Source organism: Cajanus cajan, chromosome 2 (genome assembly GCF_000230855.2).
Source record: "Cajanus cajan strain Asha chromosome 2, NIPB_CcT2T_4, whole genome shotgun sequence".
NCBI classification, from domain to species: domain Eukaryota; kingdom Viridiplantae; phylum Streptophyta; class Magnoliopsida; order Fabales; family Fabaceae; genus Cajanus; species Cajanus cajan.
The window spans coordinates 76429784-76454366 of NC_138518.1; the positions used below are offsets into that span (position 1 = coordinate 76429784).

A 24583-nucleotide genomic window follows, 5' to 3' on the forward strand; every position below is an offset into this window, starting at 1 on the left:
AGGAGTACGGTACAAGGAAGGTACAGAGACTTTTTGAAAGAATCTAAAGACACCAACAAACAGCCTCTTTCAACTTCTCTGTGCCACTTTCTACGTATCCTGGCCACATGCTCTTATACACAAACACAACACATTATTATTGTATTTATTTTAATTCTAGCCACTATGGTACAGTACAGATCACTTATTCACTTTAATCCAATTGAATACTCATGCAAGCTGTAAAAACACACACAACTACCACTATCTCTTCTTTTTAGCTACCGCTTAGCCGTGCCAATGTCAGTACTTCAGGTTTTTTGCTTTTATTTTTTATTTCTCTGTGTTCTGTGCGTGTCGTTAAAGCCACATATATAAAAGCAAACGGTATTAGTATCATACTTTATACTATATAGTTCATAATAGTAATATAATAAAAAAATGCTATGTACAGTACAGCTATCACATATAGGAAAGGACTTTTCAGATTAGGTGGTTATTTACTTATTTTCCACTCCATCACCAAATATATTATTCACTTAATTAATTAATTATTTCTTTTCCAGAACGATGCAGCAGCCAACAAGCATATGACGGCTCCCGTTTTGCAGTGAAATAAAACACCATGAGATGGATTATGGAATAATGATTAGTGTTACAATAACCATGGTTTAAATCTCGGTTGAAAAAAATTCAAAATTTGATGATGGTGTCTAGATTAAGATTGCTCAAAAGCAAAATATATATGTGGGAAAAAAAATTGATACTATTTCGATAAAGAAGACGTACTAAAAAAATATATAACGGTTATTTAAGTTTAAGACACTTAAAAGAATAATTTGTTTCATTTTAACTTTAAAGTTAAAATATATGTGTTCGTTTGCATTAGCATCTTGGATTCTTAAGAGATAAACTTTCAAAATATCATAGTTATCCTCATACCTTTCATGTAAGTTAATCACTTTTCCGTCAAACTAATTTATTGAGCCTCCATTCTCTGAAAATCGATTGGCTCAAGAAAATCGACCTAAAGAAGATTAGCTAAGGGAGTTGGAGTTGGAGAATATCAGCCTAAAACTTTGAAAAATACACTTAATCGAATATGATCTAACTGATTAGCTTAACTTCTTAATTGGTCATTCCTAATCGAATTTGGCACCCAAAAGTAGAGTTACAATATTCAAATAGAAGAAAAGGATAGAGGGGGAAAGAAGAAAGGGCATACATATGGCCATTTTGTGCGTACCATATTCCCTTGCCTGTCTTTATTTATTTTTTAATTTTTTTGTTCTTGATGAACTTGTAGACATTTTCTGTCTACATCACCAATCATGAACGTGCTCTCACATGTTAATTTTAAGAGTTGATAATAGGGGATGCATACAACCAAATCACACATGCACATATGTGCAACTTGTTGCACATTATCCTTGTCAACTCTTTTTTTTTTTTTTTTAAGGCTTTTGTCGATTGTCATGAGGCAAAGACAGTATCTGACAAGCATATTGTAAGGCACCGATATGCTCGCGTCTTAAGTTTTACTTTTAACCTAATGGCAGGCAACTTCTGAATCTTAGATTAAAGGTTTTGGAATCAATAGGGACAAGGCAATTAAAATTAAGGATAATTTTTGACTTGGCATTCGTCATATAGAGGTCTTGAAGCAATTAAAAATAATAATTATAAGGCAAGTGAGAGAAAGAGGACTAAACATTGTTATTAGTCTTCATGGTTGGATTTAGCTGGCTCTAATGATCTGTTAATCTTATCCCCCAAATGCCAGAGGAGAGGACATAACCTGATAAAGGGTTTTTACAGAGGATGGGGTGAGATTGGTATATGTGAAAAATGGAGTATATGATATATGAATAATTGAGTAAAGGTGGGTGTGGACCAATAGTTGTCTTGGCTGCATCAGACACCAATTCATAGAGATTAGCAATGTAACACAATGCAGCTTATAGAACCCTCCTCTGCTCCACTGTGAGTGTGGCCCCAGATTCTAAATATTCCCGCTCATCTTATTTCCCTTGCAAACCAACCAATAATAAAAATAAAAAAGACAAATAATTGATGATATAATCCAAGACCCATTGTCAAGGATTCTAGACTTTTTATTTCAATTTTTAATTTTGACTCTGTCATAGAAACATATAATCGATTGATATGTGAACCCACTTTCATCCATCTTCACGCTCAAGCGTTTTTTGGATAAAGTAATTTTCCAAGAAAAAAGAGATAGGCTCTTTCGGTGTGTTAAATAAAGCATTGAGTTCATAGATATATAATTAGTAGACTTTCGTTCGATCCATATGATTATGTTGACATGTAAACAGTTATCTCCGGATATTCCTTTGTGGGAGAAATGAAAGAGATTAGACGATGAAGGGGTTTGTGAAAGTCGTTAGTTTAAGAATGAGAAGATTAAGCAGCCTATATTCTAATGTATGAAAAGAAGAGTGATGGAGAAAGGTGTAGAAGGCACGACAAGTGACACCCCACGAGAAGAAGCAACTATCGATATCAGTGATTTTATTTTATTCATAATTGGCGTTCCCACCATGAAATGTTTTGGTGCCTCAATTTCAACGCTATTTGCGATTTTGAAACATGCTTTAACGCATATGGAAACCATAACGAGACTCGAGTCCTGGGGGCCCTTCAATTATTGGATAGATGCTATCATTCGTTTAACGGACCACCTCCCTCCTCTTCAATGCATCTTTCTCCCATTTTGCAACCCCAATACACATAATTCACTATTTTCTAATGTTATATTTCTTATGATTTTTAAATATATGTTTAACACAAATAATTTTATTTTATAATTTACAAACATAAGACGCTCCTAATTTTTATTTTATAATAAATAAGTGGATATACAAAGAATCTATTATAGAGTATTTTAGAATTATTCTATTATTTATCTGCAAAGAATGTTAACCAGATAAAATTATTAAAAATTGAAGTTTAGAACACTTTTTTAAGTCCTTATAATTTCATTTATTTTACTTATTACTATTTTTTAATAATATTATCTGTTTTGTTTAGATATGATAAAAAAATTTAAATTTTTTATTTTTATAAAATTAAAGATCTTTATCGCATCAATATAAAAAGAGAAAATGTTACATAAATAAAATTAATGACAAGGATCAAAAGAATAACAAAAATATAAATATAAGAATTAAAAAAATTATCTTAAATTATAAGAACTAAAAAATGTTAAAAAAATAAATATAAAAATTAAAAATAAGTCTATTTTAAGTTATAGAATTCAAAAATAAAGTAAGTAAAACTATAAAAAATTATAAAAAAAAATTAATCAAAATTGGAAAAATAAATGTTTATTTAATTAAAAAATTATTTAATAGTTTTAATTATTTAAAGTCTTTGATAAATATTCTTAAAAATCTTGTTAATAAAATATATTACTTATTAATATTTTGATCTTTTCTTCACACTTAATAAAAATTAATGGGTAAATAACGATGTTTTCTCTATAATTTGTTTCTTCTTATTATTATTGTGAAACTTGTAAATATAATAATTCTATCTTGTAATCTTATATTTGGACTCTTCGTAAAACCCCTAAATCTCCAACGATATTTTGACATATATAATTGACTTGACAGTGCTAAATATATAATAGGCTGAAATAGTACTTAAGGATAACATTCTTTTGTTTTGTGTTAAAACATGTTAACAAGTTTGTTCTTAATAAAATGAAATAAATACTTAAATATATAAATTATTTCATATTTATTTTAAAAAATTAATAATATTTAAGTAATATTTTTGCGAGATAAAAGTCAGGTTCCGGAGAGAGTAAGAAAAAAGAAAGGAAAAGAAATTAAGGTTAGCTGAAAGATATGTTGATGGTAATGCACGCCAATCGAGGTGGGACAAGGACTCCGTGAATGGCGATGTGTTAATAAAAGGCACCATCTTTGGTTTGTTCATTGTTGCTGTTTCATAGCTTCTTTAATGGAGATCATTGCTGCTGGTGGAAACTCATTCCTCACTCCTCACTTTCATGTATTCATATGAATGAGACATTTCAACACCTTCACACTCCATCATTCACATTTTACCACTAAATTTGCTGCTAATTATTCACAAACAAAAAGAAAACCTCAACCTCAACATAAAAAAGTGTTATGACACACACTTTGGACTGCATGTTTTGTTTTGTGCCAAACACCTGGTTAGCTATAGTTCACTTCAGGTCTTCTTTTACCCCACTTTACAAAATCTGAAAATACAAAAGTAACTTGTCTAGTTCTCTAGCTAATGTTCAATATTTTTAACATTTGAAAACAGAGCTCTTGTTCCTTTAAATTAATTTTAAGATTTGCATATAAAAAATATATAAATAATATATATCAATGTTAGTTTTTTAAATGTACTTCAAATAATACAACTTGTAAATTTAAAGATTATCCTCTTGACATGAGCTCATTCAAATGTGATGATGTTTAATTATAATATGGAATTAGTTTATTGTGTAGGTCTCAAGTTAAACGAACTATTTTAATACTTAATGTGTATTTAGTTTTTCATCTACAATCTATATTTAGTATAAAATCACTTCAAAAATAACTATTCATTATGTTGGGCATCCATATCTAATTGTGTTTAATATGTTTTTAAAAAATTATTGTAGCATCTTTAACTTGAGCAAAAATAAAGAATAAAAACATGAGATTTAGGTATGTTGAATGGGTAAATAATTTTCGATAAATATACTTAAACTTTATACTCTTTTTTCACAACTTTTTTATATATACCTTTTTCCTCTATTTTTCCCCTATTTTCCCCTCATTTTTTTTCTTCACCCCAAACAAAATATAAAAACTCTTTCTATTGATAAAACCTTCATTATTATTATTACAACTCATCTTTAAATTTAGAAGATTGAGTAGATAAACATCTTACCATGTTAAGAAGACGAAATAAGATTAAAAACTAAATAATCTAAATTGACATTACTAAGATGACATTGTAGGTACAACCATACACCAATACCATAACCAAAAAAATAAAATCCAAATTGTTGCTTTAAATAAAAGAACTTGTTGACATGTTGAACCCAACATCAAATGGAATATCATGCCTAATTTTATTGGCAGGTTATAAATCATCACAACTCACATTATCGAGCTAGCTAAGCTTCATATGATACATTTTTTTTCACAAATGCGAATAGTGTAAACAATGCAAAGGGAATGAATGAGTCAAGTGCTTAAAAAAATCTCTCCATCCACATTCTTGAATAAGGTTATGTTAGTTTGTTTTATTCACATTATTCAAATTTCAAAACAGTGATTGTGTCACTCGTCAATTTTATAGTCATTATCACTTTAACCCCAATTTTGACTCCACGAAAAGTTAATAATTCTTAATTATTTAAGTACTAATTGTATTTTAGGTATTTGCTAAATTATCTAGTTACCTAAAATTCATAAAAGTGAAAGATTCTATATTATTATAAGGAAATTACTCATTAAAAATAAAATAAAAAAACTTTAAACATAAAATAATTTATTCAAATAACATGTATTATATAAGGCAGGTTGGGGGTGTTGAGTTGGGAAAGAAAGAAAGAAAGAAGAGAGAAGAGAGAAGAGAGAAGAGAGAATAGGGAAATGGGTTTCCCAGTGGCAGTTGGGTACACGGAGGTCCTCTTCCCGAAGGTCCTCCTCCACATCCTCTCCCTCCTGGGCCTCCTCAGGACCCTCCTCCGCTTCATGGGCCTCCACCACTTCCCGGATGCCGACATGAAGCAGGCCCACTTGGAATCCCTCCCCCTCGTCAACTTCATGGACCTGGCCGATGCCCATGCCCAGAGCTGTGCGGTGTGCCTCACTGAGTTCGAGGAAAACGATGAGATCAGACGGCTGGCGAATTGTGGGCACATATTCCACGGAGGATGTCTGGAGCGTTGGATGGGCTACGATCAGAGAACCTGCCCTCTCTGCAGAACAGCCTTCAAAGCAGATCATAATCATACACTCTGGGTTGCGTCTCCAATCCCTCAACTTTACCTTCATTTCCCTGCTTTCTAGAGGATCTTCTTCTCTTTGTATATATACACCACTCCTCAAAACACAATTGTATATCCATTTCTTCTTCAGATTCATTTTCTACTATCCAACAATCACACCATCATTTCATTTCAACACTTGCACTTTTCTTTTTTTTTTTTTTTTTTTTTTTTGGGTCACCAAACAGTTACTGTAATGTGTTTAACCTTATTTTATGGACATTGTTTGAGAAAGTAATACTAAATAGTTATTTTATTAAAAATCATACTAAAATGTATTAAGTCGTTATAAAAATATATACTAATAGAGAATTTAATTATTTTAGTTTCGCAGAACTTACTTTTTCATTTATTGCTTTTCTAATTAAATTCCATTGTTTCTGTGTAGTTGAATTTAATAAAACAAAATCCACATATTGAATTCATCAAACCTGTTCAAAATTGCATTTCAAAATCGAGAATGTTCATTGTTTCATAACATTAGCTCAAATTTTAAAATCAAAATGAACAAAATGTATGTTTTAAAAAATAGTGATAATATAAAGAGAAAAAAATATTGTTTAGTTTTTAACGAAAGCATTTATTTTTAAACTATTAACCGGCTCCTGTTATTTATCATATCGGCTAGATTTATGAATTATTGTTCCATTCCAGATCTGCAAGCAATCGTTAAACCATTAATAATTGGTGTTATTAAATGAAACTGTACATTCAAAAGAGTATACTATACGAATTTACTTGATTGCTTTTAGTTTTGAGGGTCTTGGGTGTTAGTAGCACTTTGTAGCTTGGATTGGGAAATGAAGAAATTGATTAACATTGGGCCTAGGGCCTCAGAGATTGGACAAAATTAGTGTCATAAAAAGACAGAAAGCTCTTTGTATTTGTTTGTGCGCGGAGGTAACGTAGGAGAAGGGTAATTGGTTTTACTTGCATACGAAAATCAGAAAAAGCGTGTAGTGACGTTGGTGCAACTGCAAGTAATCAATACTATGCTTTAACATGATAATGGTAGATGAGAAAACGAGCAGGAAAAAAAAAAAGGGTCATGGAGCTTTTTCGTTGTTTAATGGTGTTTGTTTGTATAGCAATTATTACTTCCTCATACCCATAAAGGTGGTGTTAAATGAGGGGTATTGATATCGATTAATGACAACTTAAATAAAATTATACGAGAAAATATGTGGATACAATTATATATATATATATATATATATATATATATATATATATATTTTATTTATTTATTTATTTATTTATTTATTATTATTTTTTTTACTTTTGATTCTTTACTTAAGTCAGTAGTACATTGGTTAGCATTTTTTTTAAAGAAATGGAAAAATGCTACTCTAGGTCATTAGTAAAAAGTTGTTTTTTTTTTTTATTAAAAAAGTGTATCTATACATTTTTATGTATGATTTATTGTAGTTTTTAATGGATTTTAAAATTAACCAAGTTTTTGTAAGTTTGTTGATTGTAAAACATGAAATCGTAAATGATTGTTGTTATTCTTTTTGTTGTTGATTTCAAGCAATCTTTGTCTCTCCTTGTTTCTTTCTCATCTCCACTCTTATTTCTGCAATGCATGTATCACTTCTGTTACAGTGATCTTGTGCAAATTATTTGTTTTCTCCAAGGAGGCTATAAAAGCTTCAAATTTTCCTATAATTTTGGAATCTGAACATTGTGTGTTTGGTAGTTGCACCTTATTTGCTATGTCAGTTAATTTATCTAAGTATTCTTCTATCATCTCAATCTCTTTTCTTATTTTATTTTTTTATAACTTGAATTGTCTCACTAAATTTATCTTTTTTCATGTAATCTTCTCATATTCTACATATTCTTCTTCCAAGTAATTCTAAGTTGATTTCATTGCTTCTTTTATGACTTTCCACAAACATAACTTCTAGATATGATTTCATTTTCATTGCTTAAAAATCATAGTTTTGTTTATAAAAGATAAGAGGTAAAATTTATGAGAAGTTCTTTTTGACTTTTTGTCTTCACATGTTCGTTAGAACTTGGCTATGAGTGCTAATGCTAATGGTTTAATTTAATTTAATTTTTTGTTTTGTATTTTGTATGAAAATATTTTTCAAGGAAAGTTTGTTACATTTTTCTTCATGGGCTCTATATATATCGATAAAATCCTATTATTAAAAAGATGAAACAAATCCTAAAGTAATCTAAACAAATTACTAATATTTTTAAATCTAAATATTTCAAGAATAAATAACGTATTTCATTATATAAAAAAAATGTTCCTATTTTATAAAGTGGGTCCTTCCTGTGTGCCTAAACTAGTTATGTTGGCTCTTGTTTTGTAGTACAAGTTGAGGTCGATGTTATTGGAAAAGGTATCAAACTAGACGTTGCTAGGCCCTTTCACCAAGTCCAAGTCGAAACAGACTCCAAAATTGTTCAATTGATCACCGAGGGTTGTTTTCCTAATCGTCCAGGCACAGGTATTGTGGGTCATATTTGGCATGCAGCTAACTCCCTATCTTAGGTTAGCTGGCATCACTCAGAGAGGCCAAACGGGCAAAACTTACATGTAATAATAATATTATAGGCGGTATAAGCTGTCTGATCAAAATTAAAATTTTATCAAAATAATATACTAAATAAATGATTCCACTAAATATTTTTAGATATAACTAAAATAAAACTTTAATTCTGATTAAAAAATACAACCACTATTATCTGTGGTACCATATCAAAATTTTGTACCAAAGTAAAACTCCATTTATTACGTTTAATTCATCATCTCTAAATTGTCTGAATTTTTTAATTAAATCCTATAATAAAAAATAATTATAATTAGATCATTGATCTTTTACAATTATTGTAATAAGATTCCTGGAATTTGTTTAAGATAACTTGAAACCACAAGAAAATTAATTTACTAATAAACACACACAAGCGACACGAGAGAACTATGTATAAACACAGAAGAAAAATATACAAATAGAAGTCGACGCAAAAGTTGTTATGGCAAATGCAAAAATAAGTAATGAATCAAACAGTTGCATTCACCACACGATTGCTTCATATAGATGCGTTTAGCGGACTTTGAAGAAAAGACGCGTTATAGGCCAACACAAGGAATGCTAAATTAATCATTTAGGGTAGCCAGAAGGGGGATATCCTTGGGGAGGATAGGCAGCAGGGGGATAACCAGCAGGTGGATAACCAGGAGCAGGATATCCCTGAGTAGGTGGCGGAGCAGGAGGATAACCATAAGGTTGTCCATAAGCTGGTTGTGGTGCATAAGCTGGTTGTGGTGCATACCCAACTGAAGGAGGAACTGGCTGATCAATGCGTGACATCTGCTGAGAAGGGGGCACTGCCATTACTGGTTGGGGTCCAAATTTCCCATCACGCTTGTCCATCTCAACCTTGTGCTGAGTCTGCAAATAAAATTTGCTTAAGTGATAGTTATCAATATCACGCACACAGCACATCAATTAACTATTTCAGAAATAATTAACAAACTTACCTGCATGCATGCACACACCCTAGAAATGAGAAGAAGAAGAAAAAAATTAGTAGAAATGCCTTCCACTATAAAGTGCATAATTTATTGAGACTTCAGAGAGACCAGGAAGCCTTACGTGCAGTACACAAAGTCAGCCAAACAAGATAGCAACTGAGAAGCCTCTTGAATTTCATCACTTCCCACAATCATGGCAACAATAGAGAAAATACATGCTATTTGTTGAAGGCAAAACATGAAACCCTAAACAAAAGAATTACATATAATTAACAGAACATCATCGAAGAAAAAATTCTTGCAAGTGTAAAGGATAGAGAGAGAGAGAGAGAGAGAGTACAATAATGCAGTTATCACATTGCGTAGTTTGAATGTTAAACTCATCTTGCAATAGAAAGCGAGTTGAGGCGACTGAATTTCCAAAGCAGAGAAAAACCTGAAACAAAGATGCATAACAATAAATATAGCATCTGTCAATATATAAATATAGCAACGCTATCCGAAATAACAACAAAACTCAAGAACCACAAAACCAGCTCCAACGGAATCCTGCATGCTCTTCATTTAATTGCAAATATCAATTTATAAATAATTCCTACATGCTATTCTCTAACACCCAAAATTTAGATAAAGCAACCATTATTTGCTCTAATTCTAGTTTCGGTGCATTTTCATTTTTTTCAACAAGGCAACAACTCAACGACTTCAAAAGGAAACAACAGTTACATATAAATGAATTATGACTTGATAAATGAAAGAGTAAATTATCATCCCCTAAGAGATAAGAGAATTAATTATCTTCTCCTCTTATATTAAAGTATACACTTTAATCCATTTAACTTAAACGTTATTAATATAAATTACACTCTCCTCCCCTAAAAGAAGTATTATAATACTTTCTACATATGTTTAAATATTAAGTAAATTAAACTTTTATCTCTAAGAGATATAATTACTATACTATCACTCTCCTAATATATTAATTTAGTGTATTTAACTTAACATTGTTAAAGAATAATTACTATAAGATTTTAAAATATACTTTTAATTTAATTATTCATAAAAAATATACTTTTAATTTAATTACTTATAAAAAAATATACTTTTAATTATTCATTGTCATTCATTCACTAGATTAAATTTTTTTTCCTTCAAATTTTTTTAATATATAATTAAATTTAAATTAATTTATTACATAATAAATAAAATAGAAACTATAAAATCAATTATAAATGGATACTTTATATATATATACACACACACCAATTTATATATAATATAAATTAGTAAATATAGAGGAGGGATCCTTTTACTCCAAGAGTAAGTCTACCTAGACTTACTCCGTTCAATAACTCATGTTCTACATCAAATTTCAATGATCCAACCGTTCAATTTAAAATTCTTAATACATAGATCAAATCTACAAATTTTTAAAAAAATTGAAAATTATTTGATACTTCGTTTCATTAATTCAAATTGACGGATAATCATAAAATCACTTTATACATTGATTCGAATTAATGAAACGAAGTATCAAATGATTTTCAAATTTTCTAAAAATTTGAAGATTTGATTTATACATTAAGAACTTTAAATTGAACGGTTAGATCGTTAAAATTTGATGTAGAACATGAGTTATTGAACGGAACAAATCTATGTAGACTTACTCCAGAATAAAAAGATCCCTCTTTGTATATATATATATATATATATATATATATATATATATAAGTATCAAATTTTGTAATAATTATATTTTCTATTTTTAATATAAATATATTTATTTAAAAACATTTAATATACATATTTCATAATTATATTAATTAGATATAATAAATAATACTTTATCATAAAATACTAGTTTATCTAGATATTATTAAAATATTTAATTATTACAAAAAAAATATATTTTTATGAGTGACATCAATTAAATAATACCTTAATATTAATATATTACTTTTAATATATATAATTATAATTAATACTATATAATGAAAGTATTATTTTATTTAAATCTTTATAAAAACATTACATTAACTACATTGATTAAATATTATCTTAATACTTGTGTTTGGTTTTATGAAATTTATATATATTATTTTTGTTTAGATATGTAACTTAAAAAATATTTTTGTAAAAATAATAATGAAAAATATTTGTTTAAAACATAATTAATTTTAGCAAAATCATAATAATTTTTAAATAATAAATAAAGAGATAAATTGTGAAAGTGTAACATATTTGAATTTGTTAAGGAAGGAAAATGTTTATTTTAACACAAGAAGAGAGGGTAGTGTAACATTTACATTTTAAAGGATATTAGTCTAACAGTAATTTAGCAATAACATCTTTATAGCGAAAGTTAATGGACTTTTAATGAAAAACTTTAAAAAGTAGGTAAAATGTTATATATTGGAATCTGTCAAAGGAGATAACCATAATTTTTAACTTAAGGAAGGATAATGTAATATTAGTATCTCTCAAGGGGTGAAAGTGTAATTTACTCTAAATGAAAATGAAATCAACACTTTACTCAAGTATATAACCTTCCTATGTCTTCTTTTAACCTTGAAACAAAGGGTTCAATTCAACTTACAAAGACAAATTGGTGAAAAACACCCCTGGGGACCACATTCCCCATTTTGAATTTTGAATAAATTTCCATCGGAAACCATGTCAGAAATCCTCATTTGAATTGATCATGAACCTTTTCAAAATCTGTTAAAACCTCGAATTTCCTTCTTTCAAAACCTTGTCCTATTCAGGAATTTTCAATAAGATCTCTATATTATAAGCCTGGAATTGAGTCCCTAGTGTTCCAAAAATTCCTAATCAGATACTTAGCAGAAGAACTCTATCAGTAGAGGTCCAATTATAAACATTAGAACAATAAGCCAATTGCATGACATTTGGGTCCCTACAATTTTGAAAATTTACTGGGTCCCCAAATCCAACCTACAGACAGAAACTTATAACGGTTTAATTGAAAATTCCCAATTAGTACAAGTACATGTAGACTTATTTAACATTAAATACTCAACTACTTCGTTTGCAACTGGCCTGCATCTAAAATCCGCCTAGAGCCTGCCTTCTCCACATTCCAGAGAGAGATCAAAGAGTTTGCTCTGATGGCTAAATATTTTAAACAATCATTTACCCTTAACAGTTAAGAATTAACCATTTTTAGATGCAGCCGTGCCATCTACATATAGACTAATTTACTAGCCTAACCTAACCATAAAATCCTGCATACACATTTTCTTGCATTAATTCATACCCTAGCCATATTTCAGGTCTTCAACAATTATTACCTGTGATATCCCGTCATAAATTGGACTAAAAATCTAATATCATGCAATGTTCAAGGCATCACCAGCCCAAACTGACAGATAGGGAGGGATGACATACTGCCACAATATCAGGTATATATAAAAGGGAAAGGAAACAAGTACACATTTTTATACCTCAGTGCAAAGGCAAAATTCCGGACATCTACTTTCTCCACACCTACCACTGCAGGGCATGTAACCAGCACAACATGTGTATCTGGAACAAATAATAAGACATATATCACACAAACAGACCATGTAATTATTTTGGGATCTTGGGAAAACGGAAATAGTATCAATTTACCTTGACATGTCATCGTAAAGAGCTCGTTTCCGAAGCAGGTAAGACACGCATGGCGCACTATAATGGGACAAAAGAAAATTAGATTACTTAATGCAAAAAATGAATTAAATTTATGCCTCCAATGCATATCAATTAAAATTTTGATCCAACTGAAAGTGCATCGCAGATATAAAACAAATACACAAATCAGGTCATTGAAATAACAAGCACACAAATGAGAGATCAAATGCGGAGACAGGTTATACAAGATGCTCATAAATAAAATTCAGGTAAAAAATTATACTTGCAAATGGAAACCAACCCAAACCACATGTCATACGACACAGGACCATGTTTAATTTTTAACCTTAATTATGGCATCCATGAGAAGGCTTATAAGGTAAAGGTATCACAGAAGACATAGGATGCAATCCAACTGAAAAAACTGAGAAAAACACCTAAATTCATTGAACATAGTAACATACAATAAAACCAAACTCCTGCTTTCTTCCCTGTAATGAATAAATAATAAAGCATTAAATAAACTTTTAATCCTTAAAGTTCATTGAATTTCATTTTTACTCAAAACAAGATTTTGATCATTCTTAGTCCCTAAAGTTTTTCTCCAACAATATTTTTGGTCTCTGCCGTTAGGTAGAGATTACATAGCAGCTACATCGCCTATCACATCATTAACTGGTCTGGCTTGACAAGCGCATGTAATATTTTTTTTTTGGAAGTTATGTTTTTAATCTCTCATATTTGCACAAAATTCACTTTTAGTCCCTCAACAATTTTTTGACATGTCTTAGTCCCTCATATTTTTATGAAATTCACTTTTATTCCCTCAACAATTTTTTGACCACTTTTGGTCCTCTAACTATTGTTAATCATTATGGTAGCTGCCCAATGATTTTCTTGAAAGTGCAAAAAACTTCCAAAAAAGAGTTTGAAAAAATGAGAGAAAAAAAAACCAAGGGTTCAAAGACTAAGATGGAAAAGTTTAGCGTAATTTTTTTTTTTTGATAACTGAGGTCAAGAATTGGAGATCAAGGAGGGTTTAAAGATTGGGGTTCTATAGTTTTGGTGCTTGGAGTTTTGATTATGGGAGCAGTGATTTGTGATTTTGATCATCTTGTTGATTTTACTTATCGTGGGTTTGTGTTTTGGTTTAGTAGGCTTTTGATTTGTGTATTGAGGGTTGAAAAACTAAGATCAATAAAAAATTGAAGGACTAAAAGTAAATTTCATGAAAAAATAAGGGACTAAAACCACTAAAAAAATTATTTAGGAACAAAAAAATAATTTGTAAAAAAAAAATAAAAATACACATGGCTATTTGACAAAGACAAAAAATGTTAAATGAGGAAAAGTTTAGAGACTATAGCCAGTTAAAAAAAAAATAGGAACTAAATGAAATTTGAAAAATGTTTAGAGGCTAAAAACGTTTAATCCAATAATAAATAATAAATCTTTATCAGCTGGCTACTTGAAGAGACAGATACAACAGATCCTCAAAAACTCAGAAAGATAGATTCTTTAGGCATACAAACTAATTTCCAATAATTCACAACTAAAATATCACAATATTTATCATTCAATATAGTATTAAGCACTTCCCACAACACTTTGTTCCATATGCCATCACACTGTATTAAAATCATCGAATTCTCATAAAAACCGTTCCCGTGTTGAGGTTTGAGGTTTGGCACATAAGAAATAGTAATGATAGGGGAACTTCGCTTAGGAAATGATACTGACACATGCCATATTCCTTAAACACTTATCTCCTACCTTCCGAGCATTGTTTCTCTATCTATGCCTTACTACGTGAATATGAATTTTTTCACCATTTCTTCCTCAGATCTAAGATCTAAAAAAAATACATAATTAAACTAATAATAACACGGACCATTTTGAACAGAGTGCGGAAACTACTTTAAGCAGAACCTCGAGTTACTTCGTCAGTCAATGTAAGTCAACGCTAATCCAAGATCTATAACGCGGATAAACAGCAAAAATTGAAAATGAAAGATTCGACTCCTCGTCGAAGCCGAAAAAAAATAGAGGAAAAAGAACAATTATCAGATCTACAGAAGCAAAATTGATTAAAAAATGGCCTGAGTGAGAGAAAGTTCCAGATCACATACCACCACAACGCGAAGCAACAATCTGCGTAAAATCGAGTTTCGAAGACGACGTCAGGGTTAGATTTAAGCAACCGAAAATTGAAAAGTGATAGTTGTGAGAGTGTCCTTACAAGGAGTATCGGCCTGAATCGTTCTCATGAGATCGGTGTGCCACAAATTCCGGTAATTCTGACGCGCCTGCATCTTCTCGATGTGCTCCTGCGACGCCATGGCGACTGTTTGTGGTTGCTGTTGAGCAGAGTGAGAAAAACCCTAGATCGGTCCTTTGAGAAATGCGGATGCACTGTGGTTATATATAACAGAGAGGAGGATATCTTGGTTGTCACGTTGAAAATGAAAATGAAAATGAAGGAAAGGAAGAGCGAGAATCCGCGTGGTTTTGGGTTTTGGGTTTTGGGCGTTGAACCTTGAAGCAGGCGAATGCTAACTCCAATTGGTCTATGTCTGAGCCTGTGTCAAGGAATGGAAAGGCCAAATAGGCATTAATTATTTATTCGCCAAATCACCTTCTAAGTTACCTTTTTTTTTTTTATTTTACCTTTTTTTTAATGAAACTTCTTATAATAGTATCAAATAAAAATAATATCTAAAGTAATATATAAAAGAGATACTTTTTTTTAATAATCACTTTATTCTTTTTTTTTTGTTATCATTATATTTTTCTATTTTAAAAAGTTAAAAAAAATTATCAAATTTAAGAACTTAAAATTAATAGATTAATTATAATATTAATTAAATTAATATCCTTTTTATTTAATTTTATTTTTATTTTTATTTTTAATAAAGACATAAAATGTCGCGACTTCACTGGTGTATAATAAATTATTTAATTTTGACATACAGCATCATTTACTTAAAATTATTTCAACTTTATAAATTTTTTATATTATTAATCACTCATAAATTTTATATATTTAAAATTTATTAATTTTTATAATAGTTATTTTAAAATAAATTATGTTTAGCTTACGGTATAAAATCGTTGGTTAAAATATTGTAATTGGTCTCATTATTAGAATAAAAAAATTAGTGAAATCATTGTATTAATGAGGAGTTAGAATAAATAAATAAAAACTTAAGATCTACCTTTAATAAATTTATCGAAAGAGTTCGAATTTATATATTAAATTTAAAAGTGTAAAATCTTTTATATTATCGATTACTCATAAATCATAATAGGTATGATTTAGATAAAATAAAAATTTAATTAACTTAGTATATATGATAAATTTTGATTTTTTTTTCGTTCCTGGAGTATCCACACTAATCTCCTCGCGAGGTTGGAGGCACCTCGAAGGGTGGGATAACTGGCCCTAAGATTTAACGCGTTTGCATACACAAAGTAGAATTCGAACCCCCCAATATTTAACACGGTTGCATACACAATGCAGGATTCAAACCTCTGACCTTACTTAAGCATGGATCAACCCCTATTACTAAACTACACCCTTGAGATTATAAATTTTGATTTAGTACTAAGAGTTTAACCTCGATAATACATTGTTAATGCAAAATAAATTATATTATAAATTAATCACAAATCATTTAAAAATAATTGTTTTTTTTTAAATAATAGTATAATTGTTATGATAATTATTATAAAGTACAACAATTTTAATATACATATCAACGAATGACAGTATAAAAATCTTTTATATTATGAATGTATGTATTTATACATCTATTAATACGAGTAGATTGCGTGTAAAAAATATTTGCAGTATTAATATATAGATAATTTTCTCAAATTATTTATCAACCTATGCATAAATTATTATTTACTCTTATAATACGAAACTTAAAAATAATAAATGAGAATGGCGTTACCTTTGAATGAAAGAATGTCGACTTCTAGAAATGTGCGCCGCTGAAATTGAAAGGCCACTACTAATTATTTTTTCATTTTAATATATATATATATATATATATATATATATATATATATATATATATATATATATATGAGGAGGGTTCAAACGACACCGGTGTAACTTTTACTAAATGTTACACCGCTTAATAACTTTATATTAAATGTGAATTTTGAAAATCTAACCGTTGGATTGAAAGTTCATATCTCTTAGATCATATATGTCAAATTTTATATTAATCTAAGATGATTTGATACTTCATTCTCATAAAACAAAATTGACGTAATATATACATTTCAAAATATATTAAAATATGAACACTTTGATTACCTTCAAGTTGTTGTTCAATTTTTTAAAAATTTGACATATATGATCTAAGAGATATGAACTTTCAATCCAACGGTTAGATTTTCAAAATTCACATTTAATATAAAGTTATTAAGCGGTGTAACATTTAGTAAAAGTTACACCGGTGTCGTTTGAACCCTCCTCATATATATATATATATATGTGAGAATGCTAATATACTCTTACCTATTTTTTAGTGGGAGTATGTTAGCAACCTATACCAAAATTTTAGGATAAAAAACACTAATTTCTTTTAATTTAGTTAATTCGTACAAAGGATATTATAGTAGTTTAATTTAATTTTAAATAAAAATAAAATATATTTTTTTCTCTTATTAATTTTATTCTCTAATTCATTTAAAATTAAATTAAATTACTATAATATTATTTGTACGAATTAATCAAATTAAAAGAAATGAGTATTTTTTATCCTAAAATTTTGATATAGATTGTTAACATACTCCCACTAAAAAATATGTGAAATATTAACATTCCCCATATATATATATATATATATATAATTCTGTTTTAAGATGTCTATTATTTTAGAGAATGATTAAAGTGTTTTAAAATATTACGTTCATGAATAATAAATACTTATTTTTATTTTGTGCTATCATAAATTTAAATTTTATTTAAAATATAGTTTTGAGAAGCTTTAAAAATTAATAATTATTATTTATAATTAGAACTAAAAAATCAATTTATTACTTATAAGACCAGAAATACTATTTAATTATAAATTATATATATATTAATGAAAAGAATTATTGATGAAGTAAAAGTGATCTACTAATTTTTTTAGTGACTAATTATCAACAAAATTAATAAATACTTCACACATATAATATTATAACCTAAAACATATACAATAAAGTTATTGGTTTTTATAATTAATATTTTAAAAATCGTGTTAAAAATAATTTTGAATATATTTTAAAAATGGAGTTATACGTTTATTTAAATAATATTTGTAAATTTTTTTATAAATTTTATCTATACTTTATTAAAATATTTTGGTGAAGTGAAATAATTATTAAATTATGTGAATCGAGATAAATTAAAGTAATTTTTAAAATAAATGGAACAAGCAAGTGACATGTTCCACAAGAAAAAAAGTAAAATATTATCGAGTCACTAACAGCCACCAGTAGGCATCAGAAGAAAAAGGAAAATGGTCCTAGATAGATCCAAATTCTGCAAGCAGGTGGAGAGCCGTTCGAGGTGCATATAGGAATTAGGTAGGCTTTGGACCAATGTAGAAAAAAGACATGGATACTCTGTGTGGAAGGTTCAGTGAGACTTGGGCCTAGCATTAAACATGGGCCTCAAACAAGAAACTGAAATCACTCTCAAGATGGAAATCAGGGAGAACCACGAAACAACAAAACTCAAAAACTTAATTAGGACTTACATGTTTTGAAGAGTGTGTTTAAATACATGTTTAAAAGTGTTTTTGGAAGTTTCTTTCTATATCTAAAATAACTCTTCATTTTCAGTAAAAAGACTCTCTAAAAAACACTTATAATTTGTATAAAAACAAACTCTAGAACAAACATATTGAGGCTAAAAGAGGATTAATAACTTGAAAATCTTCACATTTACATAGAAGGGAACCAATATGTTAAGAGGAATGTTAGGAAATTATTTTTTAATATATTGTTTTTTAGTATATGCTTTTATTGATTAAAACTTATCAAAACCTACCAAATTAAGAGAGAGAAATATCAAATAAGAGGTGGAAGTAATAAAATTTTAGGATTTTAAATAGTTCGGTTAATAAAAGTGTGATGTGTTAAAAGTGTGTTTTTAACATTTATGATATGAGAACAAAGTACAAGTTAACAAGATAAGGAAATTCATATTTCACTATAATTCCCCCAAATCATGGTCATTGTTAATGGTGTAGTGGTTTATTGTGATTGTTTACGGGTGTATTAGTGACTGTTGTTTATCTGTAATTTTATTTTGGGCTTGCTCTTTCTTTGGCAAAAATGAAAATGATTCCATGAGGTTATGTTTGGATTTACGAAAGAGATAGAATAAAGTGAAATAATGTTATATTTTTATTATTTAATTTTTAAAATATAAAAAAAATCCAATTCTCTGTATTTTATTTCACTCTATTTAGTACTTTTTCCATCAAAATTAATCAGATTACGTCATAAAAAATATTTATGCAATGAATATCTTTATTTTATTATATTTCCTCACATCTCAATTCAATCTATTATACTTACTATTAAAAATATTTAAATACAATAGCATCTCCATTTGGATAATTTATGGATTAATTTTCATACACAAGATTATAGTTTTGTTGTATAGATTTTAAAAGGGAAAAATGATATCTCGATCTAAGATTAAAAAAAAAAACTTCAAATATAAAAAGATTTTAATAAAAATACATTGACAGTGTCATTTTTTTTATATAATATTATCCAATCACGTGATATTATGCATGTTAACGTATTAACTTCTATAATAATTAATTTTAAAATTATATAATAATTTTTTATTAGTTCACAATATAAAAATTATATAAATAATTTTTGTATAAAAATATTACCTATAGAAAATTAATATTTATCATGGCTTAAATTCTTATAAAAAAAATTATCTTATTTGATCAATGTTGTCGAATGGTAGGGACCTTATACTGACGACAGGACCTTATAATCTTGTCGAAAGCAAGCGCGTGTCTCATTATATGGTTAAGCTCGATAAATACACTGTCATTCTATTACAGTAAAGAACAAAAAGAAATACTTTTGCAGAATTCTGGGCGTAAATAAAATTTCAAAACTAAAAGACCATTGAAAAGAAAAAGAAAGGTACTACTAGACCCTGTTGCAAGGCAGATTAGGAAATTTATGGTAATTTAAAAGGAGCCACCGGGTAACCTTGGAGAATACAAGAAAGAAAAGGGACAAGATGGCAAATTTGCAGGGATGATTGGTTATAAATCCAAGCCTGGGTTATACTGCTCTCAGCTCTCAACTCTCAACCTGTGGTGTTGGGCAACGTCACTAAAGACAGACACAGAGAGAGAAAGAAACAAGTTGGCTTTGTCGCTTTGTTCATGTCAGTGAGCCTTTGAGAAACAACAACTACATAGACAAAATAGCACCCGTCACCAAGCAAAACATAAACTAAATTTGTTATTCTTCTCTAATAACCCACAACTAGTGAATTTGAGAGGTTCTATTCTCCCACGAATTTCGTTTCTATGTCTTCTGATCTCTATGCTTTTGACACCAGCTTCCACACACATCATTCAAACACTGATGGAGTTGGAGACCTTCCTTTTCTCTCAGACTCTCTTCCTTTCTTCCCCAATTCTCCCACTTCAAATGCTCCTCCTTCTCTCGACCCATTTTCCCCTTCTTTTTTCTCTTTCTCCCCTCCCCACTTGGAAAGCCTCAGCCTTTACCATGCCAACCGCGTGCAGCCTCTGTCCAATGGCCAGAACTTGGCCACTGAACTCGGAAGCTTCACGGCTGTTGATGGCTCCCAAGTGAAGAGTGAGGAATGTCAAGTGGCTGTTGACTGTGTCTACGCTCAGCAACTACTTCCTCATAGCTATAGTGGGGCCGAAAATTTCTCCAAGTACATGCAGAGGAGCTTCAGTAGCAACTCTTTTGAAGGAAAACCCGGTTTTCTGTCACAACCTTATAGTGATGCTCTCCTGGATTCTCCTAATTTTCAAAGGCATGACATGAGTTCCCCTGATGACAGTCTCTTCGGTGGACAAATGAGAAGGGTTTGCAGCACCGGAGATTTGCAGGTAAATGTAGATACTTTTCCTACTCTTTTTTTTCCCAGGTAACAAAGTTAAATACTAATCTCGCTCGCTGTCACTGATCAGAAAAGTTTTTGCATCCGCTAAGAATCAAACATAATTTTCTACTAAAAAAATCATTCCAACTCCGTGTGAATACAGAATATCTAACACTGCATCAATCCATCGTATTTTCTTGTAAAACTTTGAACCTTAATTGGGAGACTAGATTTTTAGACTTAACTCCTAATGGTTATTAACACCACATGGTTTAGCTATTCTTTTTTATGATTTTTCTTTAAAAGTTGGTTTTGTTGAAGTTTGTTTTAATTCTTGAGCAGAACATGAAGGGAAATCACATGTCTCCAACGGAGGCGCCGTTGTTGGAGGAATCGAACTTCAAAGTAGGGCGTTACAGTGCGGAGGAAAGAAAAGAAAGAATTTCTAAATACAGAGCAAAGAGAACACAGAGGAACTTCAACAAAACCATTAAGGTAATTAAGGAAAAAGTAACGCTATCACTGTTATACTAATATATTGGTTTAAAGATGTGTTAGTTTAATCAAATAATGTCAACTTACTGAAATTGCAGAGAATGGGGCAAGTTGATGATATTCTTGTAGTTTACAGAAAGTGTAATATAATACATATATATATATATATATATATATATATATATAAAAGAAATTCTAATTGTAATTCAATAATATCCGAACGCATGAAATGAAATATCTGCGGAAAACATTTTTGTTTTTGTGTAAATAAGTATGTTTGATTGAGAGAAGGAATATAAAGGAAAAAAGAAAGGTCTGAATGTGTCTGAGATTTTGTATTTGTGTAACCAGTATGCATGCCGAAAGACACTAGCCGATAATCGACCACGCATACGTGGCAGATTTGCTCGCAACGACGAGACCAGCGAGACTCCCAAGGCTTCATGTTCCACCCGGGATGAAGATGACGTCGATTTCTGGGTACGTATATATAGCAGTAATTTTGTTGCTTGCTCAAAAATTTAACAAAAATTAATTAAAATAGGATTAATAACCTTAAAATGATTTGTGAAAGTTAAAATTAAGTTACGCATCTTAAAAGTTAAGAAGCGCTTTCTCTATTATGTAACTAATAATTGGTGTGGTTTACGGTGTAGATTGAAGAATTGCGATTGCATGAAGAGCAAGACGATGTAACAGTGGGGGCAGAACAATATTTGAGAAGTTTTGGAGCTAGTCAATTTCAGTACGGTGGCTTTTGAGTTTTAGAAGCATAATTTTATGGAAGAGCCTTTAGGAAAGTTTAGGCTCGATCAAGGGAGAAAAGAATTTGCAAGCCATAAGAAAGATTAATTGCAGATTTTTTTTCTTTCTTTTTTATTGAATTAAATAAAAAAATGTCAATAAGGTACGGGGAATCTGAGATGTTGCGGAGGACCAACATGAAATTGGGTTGTTGGACAAGGGTGCCCCGGTTAGTCTAGTTGTAGTTGCACACTTGCACCCCTATATATTTTTTTATTTCAAGCTATGATTTACCAATTGATTAGTGTATGTGTGTATATATAAAAAATCATATTCCATAATCATGACATGTTTTTTAAACAAAGGAGTAATTATGCTTTTATACATTCAACATTCTTTGAAGTTAGGAATATAATTAATCATTTGACTAAACCAATTCTGTTCTTAATTTAGTATTTGGCAATCAAAATTAATCAATACTGCCAAGTTATTAATATGAGGAGTATAATTTTTTTTAAGTAATGTTTCAAGTTCAAATCTTATGAATGAGAAGAAAAAAAAAGTAATTAGAAAAAGAAATTATATATTAAAAGTGATCAATCAGATTTTTTTTATTATAAAAATTAGTTATCATTTGATTGAACTAATTTTGTTCTTAATTTTGTATTTGTTAATCAAAATTAATTAATACTAACAAATTTTTAATTTGAGTAGTTTTGAAATTTTTTAAGTAGTATTTTAAGTTAGAATCTCATGGATGAAAAATAAAGTTAGAAAAAGAGACCACACGTTAAAGGTGACCAAATTAGATTTTTTGATAAAGATTAATTATTGTCAATGTTAATATATACTTTGTACTAATCACATAATTATGAAAAAATAAAAATTAATTAACTAGTTTGTGAATAACTATTTTTACCTAAATGTAGTGGCTCCAACAATCTATGTGTATGAGATAGGATGCATTGACATCGCGTGTAAGTCTAAAGACTTAACAAATAAAATAGTTAATATAGATTAATCTAATAGTTTATATTATCTTAATATAAATTTTATAATAATTAGTTATTTAACTATAATCTATCAATTAATTTATTTGAATTGATTTGATTTGACTTATTGTTCAATTGATTTAATTTTACATTAATTAATTGCAAAAAATATTTATTAATAATTTCTTACGATTTTTCATAATAAATGGTAAAAATATATATAATTATAATCAGTGAAGGATTTAAAAAATTTAGATAATGGAAACAATAATTATTTATATATTTATAGTATTAAAAATTTTACATATAACTTTTAAAAGTATAAATATATATCATAATTATTTTTTGTAAGTTTTTATATCTATGATTACGATTAAAGATGAAAATAAGTTAGGTCAAATTATGTTATATTATAATTTAGTAGGTTTGAATATAATTTTTTTTAAAAATATATGTCCTAAATATGACTTATTTATCTATCGTAGATATTTTTTAAATATTTGATTAGAGTTACAATCCTAACAATATACTTTATAATAATTTAATACTAATAAAAACATAAAAATAAATATGTTAAATTTTATAAAAATAAAGTTTAATTTATTTATAATATAAACATGTTTTTAATATCTAATATAATATCTTAGATGATAATTTATTTCAAAACATATTTTATAATAAAAATTTTAAATAGTTTTTTAATTTTGATTTTTTTAATCAACGTATACAATCCTACAATCTTTACTATTTTTATTTTTTTTAATCAATGTATAGATAAATAGAAAAGTACAAAAGGTAAACATATATGTTACAAATTTTATTTTATCAAAAATTTAAATTTGTTTAAAAAAATAATTCATTATTAAGGAGTATTCTTTATCACATATGATAATCAATTTCCTTCGAAAGTTTGATAAATATCAAATAAATGAACAATTATTTTAAATTTATATTTTATACATATGATAATTTAAATATATATGTTTATTTTATTAGAATATAACTTTTATTTTTAAAAATATATTATTTTTTAGAAATATACATATATATATATATATATATGTGTGTGTGTGTGT

General features: G+C 28.7%; 3 protein-coding genes across 4 annotated transcripts; 2 read left to right on the forward strand and 1 right to left on the reverse strand.

Annotated features, from left to right (window-relative positions):
* Positions 1-5562: 5562 nt before the first annotated feature.
* On the forward strand, positions 5563-6161 carry LOC109801465 (RING/U-box superfamily protein). The gene has a single exon (XM_020362539.3). It carries the CDS (start codon positions 5628-5630, stop codon positions 6045-6047), a length of 420 nt encoding a protein of 139 aa, XP_020218128.1. The 5' UTR covers positions 5563-5627; the 3' UTR covers positions 6048-6161.
* Positions 6162-8949: 2788 nt separating this feature from the next.
* LOC109801223 (PLAC8 family protein) lies at positions 8950-15752 on the reverse strand. 2 transcript variants are annotated; one of them, XM_020362243.3, is made up of 8 exons: positions 15391-15752; positions 15281-15302; positions 13152-13208; positions 12983-13064; positions 9859-9954; positions 9640-9764; positions 9525-9543; positions 8950-9435 (listed from the first exon to the last, which is right to left on the reverse strand). In XM_020362243.3, exons 1-8 carry the CDS (start codon positions 15488-15490, stop codon positions 9145-9147), a joined length of 792 nt encoding a protein of 263 aa, XP_020217832.1. In that variant the 5' UTR covers positions 15491-15752; the 3' UTR covers positions 8950-9144. The 2 variants fall into 2 exon arrangements, with proteins under 2 accessions (XP_020217832.1, XP_029127390.1); XM_029271557.2 differs by lacking the exons at positions 15281-15302; positions 15391-15752 and adding an exon at positions 15043-15228.
* Positions 15753-20336: 4584 nt separating this feature from the next.
* LOC109801409 (uncharacterized) lies at positions 20337-22856 on the forward strand. Its single transcript, XM_020362466.3, has 4 exons — positions 20337-21283; positions 21619-21771; positions 22123-22251; positions 22428-22856. The coding sequence occupies exons 1-4, from the start codon at positions 20726-20728 to the stop codon at positions 22530-22532; spliced, it is 945 nt and encodes a 314-aa protein (XP_020218055.1). The 5' UTR covers positions 20337-20725; the 3' UTR covers positions 22533-22856.
* Positions 22857-24583: the final 1727 nt, after the last annotated feature.